At 33.0% G+C, this 12219-nt stretch overlaps 2 protein-coding genes across 2 annotated transcripts in view; one reads left to right on the top strand and one right to left on the bottom strand.

Annotated features, from left to right (window-relative positions):
• Nucleotides 1-237: 237 nt before the first annotated feature.
• LOC111679096 (adult cuticle protein 1) lies at nucleotides 238-2102 on the bottom strand. Its single transcript, XM_023440592.2, has 2 exons — nucleotides 1974-2102; nucleotides 238-1227 (listed from the first exon to the last, which is right to left on the bottom strand). Exons 1-2 carry the CDS (start codon nucleotides 1977-1979, stop codon nucleotides 919-921), a joined length of 315 nt encoding a protein of 104 aa, XP_023296360.1. The 5' UTR covers nucleotides 1980-2102; the 3' UTR covers nucleotides 238-918.
• A 6661-nt stretch (nucleotides 2103-8763) lies between these two features.
• Nucleotides 8764-12219, top strand: part of LOC111679086 (peroxisomal membrane protein PEX14) — a 55773-nt gene continuing 52317 nt past the window's right edge. The window contains exons 1-2 of the mRNA XM_046956225.1: nucleotides 8764-8908; nucleotides 8971-9059. Of these exons, the coding sequence (XP_046812181.1) occupies nucleotides 8852-8908; nucleotides 8971-9059 (146 nt within the window). The 5' untranslated portion in view covers nucleotides 8764-8851. The remainder of the gene's footprint in view (nucleotides 8909-8970; nucleotides 9060-12219) is intronic.

Here is a 12219-nt window from a genome sequence, read left to right as displayed (position 1 = left end):
ATTTTGTTGAGGAATTAACGTATACATTAAAATCATTTATGCGTTTATACCTAAGTGTATTTTGAACTTCATATAATTTTCTTATGTGGGTTTTTATGATGTCCGATCATTACGAAAATCGGCAGTTCCATTTGGCAATTTTATGGTGAGATAAGATAGAACATTTAACATATTTATGATCTCAAAAGCTCTATTCAGTTTTATATATCATCCTCCTAGAAAACATTTAAAACACAATTTTATAAATTTTTAAGTTTTTCTTTATATTCTTCTAAACAATTTAACATCTTTTTTTGTTTTTCACAAATTGATTCTAAACTTTTCATAATGTCAAATACATAATCCAAGCATAGATGACTAACGGTTAAGATATAGGTTATAATACAAAATAACGGCAGTTGCTAAAAAGACAAAAGATGGCAGGTGAGAAATGACTTAGAGGGCGGTAAATATAAAAAAAATATATATCACAAGGAAAAGACAAGAACGTGTAAATGGAATAGATTGAAATGACTATTATAAGAAACTATAGAAACAAAGAGGGAAGTAAGTAAGAAGGTAAAAGAAAATGATAAAAAGTAAAAAAGAATAAAAAGGGAAAAGTAAAACTTAAATTATTTTAAAATTATCATTTTGTTGCAACTTGTTGTTTTAAGAATTTTAAACTAAAAAAAAAACAAACGAAAACTGAAGATGGTGGTGGTGGTTTGTTGGTCTTTTTGTTGTTGTTATTTACATGGAAAGTAATGAAGTGGCTTAAATCCATTTAGAGTGTGTGCTTGGGCGGCACTTAAAGGATAAAGTGGCATAAGGGAAATTTGTGCAGGTGGTGGTGGATGTGGTAAAAATCATAGACCAAATTCAGAAGCATATTAAGTTGAACCAACGTTTTCTTTCCAATTCTCTAAAGGAGTTAACTTATAGAGTACCAGGAGCAGGTTCCAAGTTAGCGGACACAGCCGATTGAACATGTCCTGGCAAAGGAGCTACATGTACAGCACCACGGGTTTTAGCTACATAAGTGCCAGTTGGTGCGGGAACAACAACTGGGGCGGCTACAACAGCTGGACCTGATACGATTTGTACGGGGCTGGGAACAGCAGCGTGAACAGCTACAGCTCCATGGGCAGCAATGACAGCTCCTGGATGACCAACAACTACGGCACCGGGCAAGATAGAGGCGTTAGCACCCAAAGCCAAAGCAACCAAGACTACGACAACGGCGAACTGAAATTTTGAAAGAAAAAGATCGATTATTAAATTTTTTTAACTATTTAAAGGAGAAAAGAATTTCAAAGAAATATATAACTTTAACATCATTCGAGATATTATCCATTATTGTACCAAATGGAATTCGTTGTAGAAAACGTTATTATTCTCTAAAGTTTAAAGAAATTTTCCTTGACTTGTTGCCATTTTTTTCTAAAAATTTTAAAAACTCTTTTTCTATAAAACCTTTTAATGGTTCCAATCTCTCTTAACTTAATCATTTATAACGAAAATTCGTTATCAATTATTGTGATTCATTACTGAACATTTCTGATCCAAAGAGAATATCATTTAAGTACCATTGGCTCGTCCATTATTCCCTAAAGTTTAATGAAATTTTCCTTGACCAGTTGCCAATTTTTTCTAAAAATTTTAAAAAAGCTTTCACTATAAAACCTTTTACTGGTTTCAATCTCTCTTAAGTCAAGCATTTAGAGCAAAAATTCGTTACCAATTATTGTTGTTGGAAAACTGATTCATTACTGAACATTTCTGATCAAAAGAGAATATAGTTTAAGTTCCATTGGCTCCTCCTTAATCGGATTAGTTTTAAAATAACTTAAGGACATATCATGTTTCTAAATTTTTTCACCCAATTGTTATGGATTCAGGATCGAACATTTTCACTTTTTGTTTTAGAAAATCACTTTTTTTACATAAATATACAAAATTCTTAAACTTCAGTCGTCTTTTAAAATTCTCACCTTCATGTTTGCAATAATAAATTGAAATAATTTATTGATGTTTTGTGAAATTGAAAGCTTTCTAGACGCTTTAACGTTAGAAATAATTCTACTGATATTCGATCGTAAGCAACAATCTTTTATACCTCCAGTTCCAGTTCTTGTCTTTTTTTATTCTTTCGCTATTCCACTCCAAACCATTACATAGGTGTCAACAAGATAATGGCCAACATGGAATTTGAGTCAATCTATAATTAACTTTACCAAGTAAGGTTGGTTGTCTGATTGTGTTTAATTAATTCCAGAACTCATTTATGTTTCTCATTACGATTACTTTACTTTATTTTTGTTCTCTTAAAGCTCTATTTCAAGTATAGATTTCAATATAATTATAAAAATGTTTTTACATTTATTGTCATTCTAAAAAGCAGAAAAAATCTCAAATATTTAATTCTACTCATAATAAGATAAAAAATAAAATCAAGTTATTTCTTTAATTTTTTTCAACAAATGCAAATTATAATCTCCAATCCAGTTCCAATTGAAAGTGAAAATTGCCAATAAATAAAACTTGCGGAAATGTTTATATATGAATAGTTATAAATATTTCAACAAAGTAACCGTTACTAACTTACTTACTGATTATAAATCCATTAACATACACCATTTATAAACAAACTCCACCCTTGTCGATATATAAAAAACACTTCTGCCTACTTGATTGACTTGTACGTATTAATACAGATGTCATTCCAATTAATTGCTACGTCATTATAGCAAATTGTTTAAATTCCTACGCCCGCCATTAAAACTAAGTGTATTTAATAAAAATCTGTGTTAAATAGCTAAAACATTTCAATTATTACAATATTTTCTAATTTATTACGCTAATTTGAAATTTAATAAGAAATGGTTTTTAAAACGTTTTCAATATTTCTTCGGTCCATGTTGTAGCGAGTGAAAATTTATTCTTAATCTACTAAAAATGTAGATATTTTTTATAATACAAATTTGCACGTGTTAGCTAAGAATTACATAATGTTTAAAATTCATAAATTTTTTATACCCTACACCACTATAGTGTGGGAGATATTATACGTTTTTGCTGTTGTTTGTAACACCCACAAATGTTGGTCCCATATCTAACTTATAGTTTCCCAATCGCATCGGAATCTGATCGATTATGTCCGTAAGTCTGTGTGTCCATGTAAGCCATGTGCGCCTGCTACAGGTCGATACTTTCAAGATAATTTAATAAAATTTGGTTTAAACTATTCATTTTACTGAAGGACGGAGCTTATTAATGTTTAAAATCAGTCCGTTATTTCGCCTAGCCCTCATACAACAAAACCCCCCAAGGAGGGCTTTTGTACACATTTTTATATATGTATATATATATATAATATTGTGCATATGTATATGCCGATTTGCGTAATGATCAGGTCTCATGAAATTTGGTTCATACTGTTCTTTTTACCCAAGGATAAAACCTATTAAATGGCTAAAATCGGTCCATTTTTTCATCTAGCATTCATACAACAAAACCCAATAGTCCCATATTTGCCCCCGTATTGAAAATCACTTTTTCAAATGGGTTATTACTTACTATTATTTCAAATAAATTACTTTTTTACATACTACTCATTGGCATGGACGACCATGCCATGCGAATACACATTCTTATCATAAACTACACCACTTTAGTGGGGTTGGGTTTGTGCTGATGTTTGTAACGCACAATAATATTGGTCCCCTAAAACCTAGCCTTGATGACCCTCATGAACTCTGCAGTTATAGGGCCGCATTTGACCCTTGCCCCTTTCAAATTTGACAGTTTTTTTTCAGTTTATTTAACTGCAAATGGCTTAAGTATGTATATCTAAGGCAAGGTACAAATCACATTTTACTTTTTATAACAGGTGTTGGGTATTATATGGTCGGCCTCGCCCGACTATATTTTCTTACTTGTTTGTTTTATGAGAATGGTTAATTGTTACTAAGAGCGTTATATATGTGAACAATCTCACGATTTGTAGATTTAACGGTTACAATTGTTTTAACTTCAAATTAATTTTTAATCGATAATACGAAACATAAATGTAATGGATGTTAAGAAAAAATGCTGACACCTAATTCTCTGCAGAAAAAATAATGGAACAATGCATTGTAGATCCAATAACTTATCAGAACTTTATTTTATATGTTTAAAAATATCCAATAAAATTTTGAGAATGTATCCACCATTTTTAGTTCTCAATTACATCTACATACATACATATATAGAAGTTGTATATCAAGATGAAATGTAATGAAGTGTTACACCGATAAGATAGTAATTTAGAGATCAAGAACTCTCTGAGTTACAGTGTATCAAAATTTCACATTTCTTACAAAACATATGTATGTTCCAAATAAGTGTGATAGCTATTCAATCTTTCGAAGAAAATATTTCCAAAAGTTAACAAGTATAAATGTAAAGTCGGCATAGTCGACTATATGATACCTTACACCAGTCAGTATGTTAAAAATGTTGATTAAGTAAAAAGTAAAGCATTTGATTTTTAACTTTATTCCAGAATATTTTTACTTATATTTGACAAAAAAAGAGATTTTTTACTAGAGGGCTCACAGAGGAGTAGAGTTGAATATGGGCCTATCCTTAAAAATGTTGGTAGTGGAATGTATGTAGAGTTTAAAAGTGTTATTAGTTTTTGACCTTCAAGTCATTTTCTGAAGGCGAGTTTGTATGGGGGTTAGGGTCATTAAGAGTTCTATAAAATTAAGTTTCGAACATAGCCTAATCGACTCAGTAAACAATTCTAAGCCAATTGATATACTTAAATGTGGGTGTAGGATGAATATTTTTGTATGTTACAAATAGTAGCACAAACCCAATATACCCTCCAATCTAAAGTGGTGTAGGGTATAAAAAACCTGACTTTTTGTCGGTAGAATTTCAGTATATGTTGTTCCACCATTTTTAAATGATTTATTGATAATACAACTGATTTTATACAAGAGGGGCTACGTGGAAGCTAGAGATCTTATTAGAGTGGCTGGGTCAATTACTGACCAATCCAGAAATGAGCGTTAAAGACATTTAGTGTTAATTACGATCTAAAGTTTGATTATTCGAAACATAAAACTAGGTTAGGTTAGGTTGATAGGAGGATGTATACTACATCAAATCCGAAGAAATACACCTAGGCCACTATCGGGCCTGTTGTGCGCTCCTTATCATGAAAAAAAAAAAACGGAACTGACTGAATTATTTTTCAGTGTTCAGGAACTCAGTTTCCTGAACGTAATTCCTAAGAATCTTCCAATCAGTGTTAGTTAGGAATGTTATTTTCGGAATAACATCACTTCCAAAATACTTGGATCTAACTTCGACGAATGCCTGACAGTGGCAAAGAAAGTGCTTCAGAGTTTCACTGTCCTCTCCACATGCTCTACATTCGTCTGAATCCGCACGTCCAATTTTGTATAGATGTGCACGTAATCCTATGTGTCCACTCAGAATACGTACCATCATACTAACCTCAGACTTGCTCATTTTGAGGAGATTTCTCGTCTTGCTCTCATCAGGGTCACCCCATAGAATCTTCGTGGTTCTACCCACTGTTTCATTATTCCAAGAGGCCTTATGGGTTTCTCTCACCCATACTTTTAGATCAGTTTTTGTTGCGTCGAATGGTTTTGCGTTTGTCAGGTTAACTGCCTCGAGCTCCCTTCCTTTTAAAGCTACTACATTCGCCCTTTCGTTACCGACTACTCCCGAGTGGGCTGGTACCCATATAATGTGAACCTTACCTCTGGAAGAGTATTCAGTTAAAGTTTTCTTACAATCCATTACTGTCTTAGATTTGGTTCTATCACCTGATATCGCCCTAATTGCCTTCTGGCTGTCGGTAAATATATTAAGCGCTGTGGGCGCCATGTTTATTCTAATCCAATTTACGCATTCCGTTATTGCTCGTACTTCTGCCTGGAAGCTTGTGTTATGATTTGGTAAGCGGTGGTATATTTCCGTTTCTGGGTCTTCAATATAGAACCCCAGTCCCACTTTGTCCTCCAATTTAGAGCCATCCGTGCAACAACGGACTCCTACTGGTACTTGCTCCAATGTTCCGCTTGACCAAGACATTCTATCTGGGATCAGCGTTTCAAAGTTTCCGACATATTCTGTGTCTGGTATACGATCTGGCATGTCCGATGATTGTGTATAACCTTCCAATGTGTCCAGTATACATTGATGACGTGTCCTATAACCGCTTTTGGCCAGTTCGCCTAAAGTATAGAGCCGTTCGGCTGTAAGCGCCGCCTCATATCTTAAATATGTTTCAATGGGTGGAATATCTAGCAACGTTTCCAGAGCCTTGGTTGAAGTAGTACACATGGCACCACTTATACCCAAGCAGCATGTACGCTGAACTCCCTGTAGAAGTTTGATATTGCACTTTTTGTCTAAAGCAGTCCACCAGATTATTGAAGCATAAGCTAGAATTGGTCTAATTACACTTTTATAAAGCCAGTTTATCATAGTAGGACTAAGACCCCATTTCATGCCTATAGCTTTCCTACATATCGCCCAGCACCGATGTGCCTTGTTGATTCTATCCTCTATGTGGTATTTCCGTTTTAATTTCCTGTCGAGGATTACACCTAAGTACTTAACTTTATCTGTCACCGGTATCTTCTTATCCAGGATGCAAGGTTCAGTATATGTAGAAATTTTTGTCTTTCTTGTGAAAAGACAGATTTCCGTTTTTGCCGGGTTAACATTGAGGCCTCTCGGTTGAGCCCAGCCCAAGGCCGTATTCAGAGCCTCCTCAGCTCTTCTACAAAAGTAATTTGGATCCTTTCTCTTTAAAAGTATTACGACATCGTCTGCATAGCAGACGGGTCTAAGTCCTTTCTCAGTTAGGGTCCTTAGAAGGCTATTAATCGTGGTAACCCAGAGTAAAGGTGATAAAATGCCACCCTGTGGTATACCGCGAAATACCCTTTTCCTGATAGTTATATCGTACATCTCGCAACTAATCCATCTGTTCCTTAGCATGTGGTTGATCCAGTTACGGAGCACCCGGTCAACATAAAACTGGTCTATGGATTGGATAAGAGTATCAGTGTGCACGTTATTGAAGGCGCCTTCGATGTCAATGCATACCGCCAGTGTATATAGTTTGCTATTAAAGGATGCACCTATGTAGTGGACAACTTCGTTTAAAGCGGTTTCCACCGATCGTCCCTTTACATAAGCATGCTGCTTAAATTTTAGGTCTTTGTCGGGTATACTGCTTTTAACCATACTATCGACAATCCGTTCCAAGGTTTTAAGTAGGAAGGACGTAAGACTTATCGGTCGATAAGACTTAGGTGTCGCATAGCTAGGTTTCCCTGGTTTAGGTATAAATATTACCCTTGCATCCTGCCATTTAATGGGGGTATATGTGAATTGCAAGCATGCAGTGAATATCAGAGACAGATGTACGGAGACCAGTTCCGCCTCCATCTGTAAGAGTGCCGGTAAAATGCCATCCGGCCCTGCAGCTTTATAGGGAGCGAAGCTCTTGATTGCCCCTTTAACCATATCAGGTGTAATTACAATTTTCGTGTTTGCCTCCTCTTCCTCCAATATCGGTTCGTCTATGTTATTCGATATACCTGGTGGGAAATGAGAGTCTATTAGGAGTTTCCTAATAAACTCCTAATAAACTAAACATAAAACTAAGTTTTGCAAATTTTATCATAATTGATGTTTAGTATATATAATCTTAAATCAGTATTCCGGAGGTTCACTTATATCAGAGCTATGCGAACACTCTGATCAATATAGAATATTTTGATCAAATTTATTGCTATTGGAGAATATTTTTACAAAATTTAATCTCTCTAGATTCAGTAGTGCAAATTAATAGGCCAACTCTTTTATTATAAAGAGTTTTTCCAACCTTCTAATTCTCTAACGTATCCACTATCTCCAATCCGGCGCATGTTACCTTTATCCAGGAGGTCCCAGGATTGGAGGACTATAAACTGGTGATGATCAAGTATATTCTCGGTCTATTCTTGGAATGATTTGACATGGAGCCGGACGAGAGAAATAATATGTTATAACGAGATTTTGTTTTTCCCCGGATACTGCACAGATTCCTTCGAGATGCAGGTGATGGCAGTGGTTTAAACCCAAATTCGGGTTTAAAATCTAATACACTATACTAAGTCTGTAATTCAGGATAATTTTGATGCTGTTGCTGAAATAACAGATACACTACAAAGGAGTGACTGTGGAATTAAACGCTAGAACAAAGTTGGTGTCAAATGTATGTATATGACTGAGGTTTTTATAATGGGGTATGTATGCGAACCTTACGCATCTGTTAATGGTAATAGATCATTATTAGTCTGAAGTGCAATCAAATTCGATAATTTTGTTCAGTAATATTATAATAAAAAACTGACACTATCAAAATTTCAGAATTTCTTCATCACATAATGTTTTTGAAAATAGTATAGAACGTTAAATTAGCATTTTGTCGTCTGACACTCCAACTATCAGCTTCAAATTGTACCTTAACAAAAAGCATATTCTCAACTTAGAGTTAAAAATTTAAGGACCTTATTGATTTGCTAAACATAAACTCTTTTCAATAATTAACACAGTTAATCAGACTGAATCAGTATAAATTTAATTAACTAAACGTTTTCTTAAACCCTGGAAGAACTTATTTCCTTACGAAACTTCAAATAATTTACACTTTTTTCTATGACATTCTTAAAATATTTACAATTTTGTATTCAAATCGATTTTATATTTGTGCTACAATAAAAAGTTTTTTATATTAAAAATTTAAAACCATTATTTATTTAATCTGTGTTAGAGAATTATTACAAAAATGGCGCGTTTAATTTTTGTGGAAAATAATACAAATCGCGGCAGTAAACGTTATCGGGTATATAATTTTCAAATGCAATTGCAAATCGTATACTAAATTTATCTATTTTCTTGTGGCAGGTTAAGAAAATTGGTGGTTGGCGTAGTGTGCGTTTATATTTAGAGCCTTCGTCACGTAAATGGTGGGAGGATCCGGATGTTTTAGTTGCGTGAGTTTGAAAATTGTTTGATTATTTCTATTTGTTATTTTTATTGTTATATTTTGGAAAATTACGTTTTTTTATAGTTTATAAGTGATAACATTTTGCGTCTTATTAAGTCACGTTCCAAAATTTATGAGTTTATTGATTAAATATGAATAGGACGGTAATTTATGCAACTTAATTATTGGTTGCGAATGATTGCCAACGTAAAGTTTTATTTCATTGAATTAGACGCAAACGAAGATCAATGTATTCACTAGAGATTATAACATTTACTATGGGTCTGTCATACAACTACAGCCTAAGTATAGTCTAGAATACAGACTAATCTATAGTTTTAAATAAAGTTCAATCTGAAGAACAGTCTATAGTCCTCACTATAGAATAGTCTAAAGTCTTGACAATAGAACAGTCTAAAGTCTTGACAATAGATCAGTTTATAGTCTTGACTATAGAACATTCTATTGTATTCACTATAGAACAGTCTATAGTCTTGACTGTATAACGGTCTATAGTCTTGACTATAGAACAATAGAATACATTCTATTGTATTTACTATAGAACAGTCTATAGTCTTGACTATAGAACAGTCTGTACTCTTGACTATAGAACAGTCTTGACAATAAAACAGTCTGAAGTCTTGACTATAGAACAGTCTATAGCCTTGACTATAGAACAGTCTATATCATTGACTATACAACAGTCTATAGCCTTGACATATATTTTGAATAAAGTTCAATCTGAAGAACAGTCTGTAGTCTTCACTATAGAACAGTCTAAAGTCTTGACAATAGAACAGTTTATAGTCTTGACTGTAGAACAGTCTATAGTTTTGACTATAGATCAGTCTGTAGTCTTGACTATATAACGGTATATAGTCTTGACTATAGAACAATAGAATACATATTGTATTCACTATAGAACAGTCTATAGTCTTGACTATAGAACAGTCTATAGTATTAACTATAGAACAGTCTGTACTCTTGACTATAGAACAGTCTTGACAATAAAACAGTCTGAAGTCTTGACTATAGAACAGTTTATAGTCTTGACTATAGAAGAGCCTATAGTCTTGAGTATAGAACAGTATATAGTCTTGACTATAGAACAGTCTATAGTCTTGACTATAGAACAGTCTATAGTCTTGACTATAGAACAGTCTATAGTCTTGACTATAGAACAGTCTATAGTCTTGACTATAGAACAGTCTATAGTCTTGACTATAGAACAGTCTATAGTCTTAATTATAGAAGAGTTTATAGTCTTGACTATAGACCAGTCTATAGTCTTGACTATAGAACAGTCTATAGTCTAGACTATAGAACAGTCTATAGTCTTGACTGTAGAACAGTCTATAGTCTTGACTATAGAACAGGTTATAGTCTAGACTATAGAACAGTCTATAGTCTAGACTATAGAACAGTCTATAGTCTTGACTGTAGAACAGTCTATAGTCTTGACTATAGAACAGTCTATAGTCTTGACTATAGAGCAGTCTATAGTCTTGACTATAGAGCAGTCTATAGCCTTGACTATAGAACAGTGTATAGCCTTGACTATAGAACAGTCTATAGTCTTGACTATAGAACAGTCTATAGTCTTGACTATAGAACAGTCTATAGCCTTGACTATAGAAAAGTTTATAGTCTTGACTATAGAACAGGTTATAGTCTAGACTATAGAACAGTCTATAGTCTTGACTGTAGAACAGTCTATAGTCTTAACTATAGAACTGTCTATAGTCTTGACCATAGGACAGGGTATGGTCTTGACTATAGAACAGTCTATAGTCTTGACTATAGAACACTCTATAGTCTTGACTATTGAACACTCTATAGTCAATAGGAAAGTCTATAGTCTTGATTATAAAGCAGTCTATAGTCTTTACTATAGAACAGTCTTTAGGCTTAACAATAGAACAATCTATAGTCTTGACTATAGAACAGTCTTTAGGCTTAACTAAAGTTAACTATAGTCTTGACTATAGAATAGTCTATAGTCTTGACTATAGAACAATGTATAGTCTTGAGTATAAAACAGTCTATAGTCTTGACTATAGAATAGTCTATAGTCTTGACTATAGGACAGTGTATAGTCTTGACTATAGAACAGTCTATAGTCTATACAATAGAACACTCTATATTTTTTACTATAGAACACTCTATAGTCTTGACTATAAAACACTCTATAGTCTTCACAATAAAACACTCTATAGTTTTGACTATAGAGTCTGTAGTCTTGACTATATACTTTCGAGGAGCAGTAATAATATTCAGTATACAAATATGGCAACCCTAGACCACCTCAACAATGTGGTAGATTATATTATTTTGTTAGCTTAAGTCATTTCAACACCATTACAATTTTATATCTTTGATTTATTGTGACTCTGTGGTTTTTGAAATTATTTACGATGGGGCCTATAAGAAACTGACTGAATATTTAATTGATTTCTGCTCTATTTGTCTATAGTCATTCTTATTCATTTCCTTACCATTGCTCCATATAATTTATTTTCCTTTTTATTGTTTTTTACATTAATAAATTCAAATGTATTCTATGCCAAAAACCTTTATCGCGACTTTCTATATAACATGCAGGCAAGTAAATATAAAGACCATGAGTTGAAGTGTAAGAAACAATTTAATTTTAAAATTTAATTTGATTTCCAGATTATAAATGCTGCTAAAAGAAATTAAGAAAAATATAAGTAAACTAATAGTAATTGTATTGTAATAAATATTGCAATTGTAATATTTAATTGATATTTTTTTCATATGACATAAATTAATGTAGTTAATTAATAATTGAAACACACCCATACACTGATTAAAGTTGCCCATTGACGGCAAAATATTCAAAAGATAAAAATTAATAAAGTATACAAGTTGTCACATATTAAATTTTTTCTCCTACCATTTAATGATTGATATTATCGGTTACTATAATCAACCCTTTATTTTAGAATAAAATGTCAAATATTAGTAGAACAACAAATATTAAGCACCACTTTTCATCTCTTTCAATAGAAGAAATATAACTATAGAACATTCATCAGCTCAGCGATTGAAGAACTAAACAAATATTTAGGTTGAAAACCCCGTCTGAATCTCGTGATGCTTCGTATGGGAAATTTATATGACCTTTAAACACCATCAAATCACAA

The sequence above is a fragment of the Lucilia cuprina genome, chromosome 2 (assembly GCF_022045245.1).
Source record: "Lucilia cuprina isolate Lc7/37 chromosome 2, ASM2204524v1, whole genome shotgun sequence".
In the NCBI taxonomy this organism is placed as follows: domain Eukaryota; kingdom Metazoa; phylum Arthropoda; class Insecta; order Diptera; family Calliphoridae; genus Lucilia; species Lucilia cuprina.
Note: the sequence above shows the minus strand (reverse complement) of the source record. Positions and strands in the feature narration are given on the sequence as shown.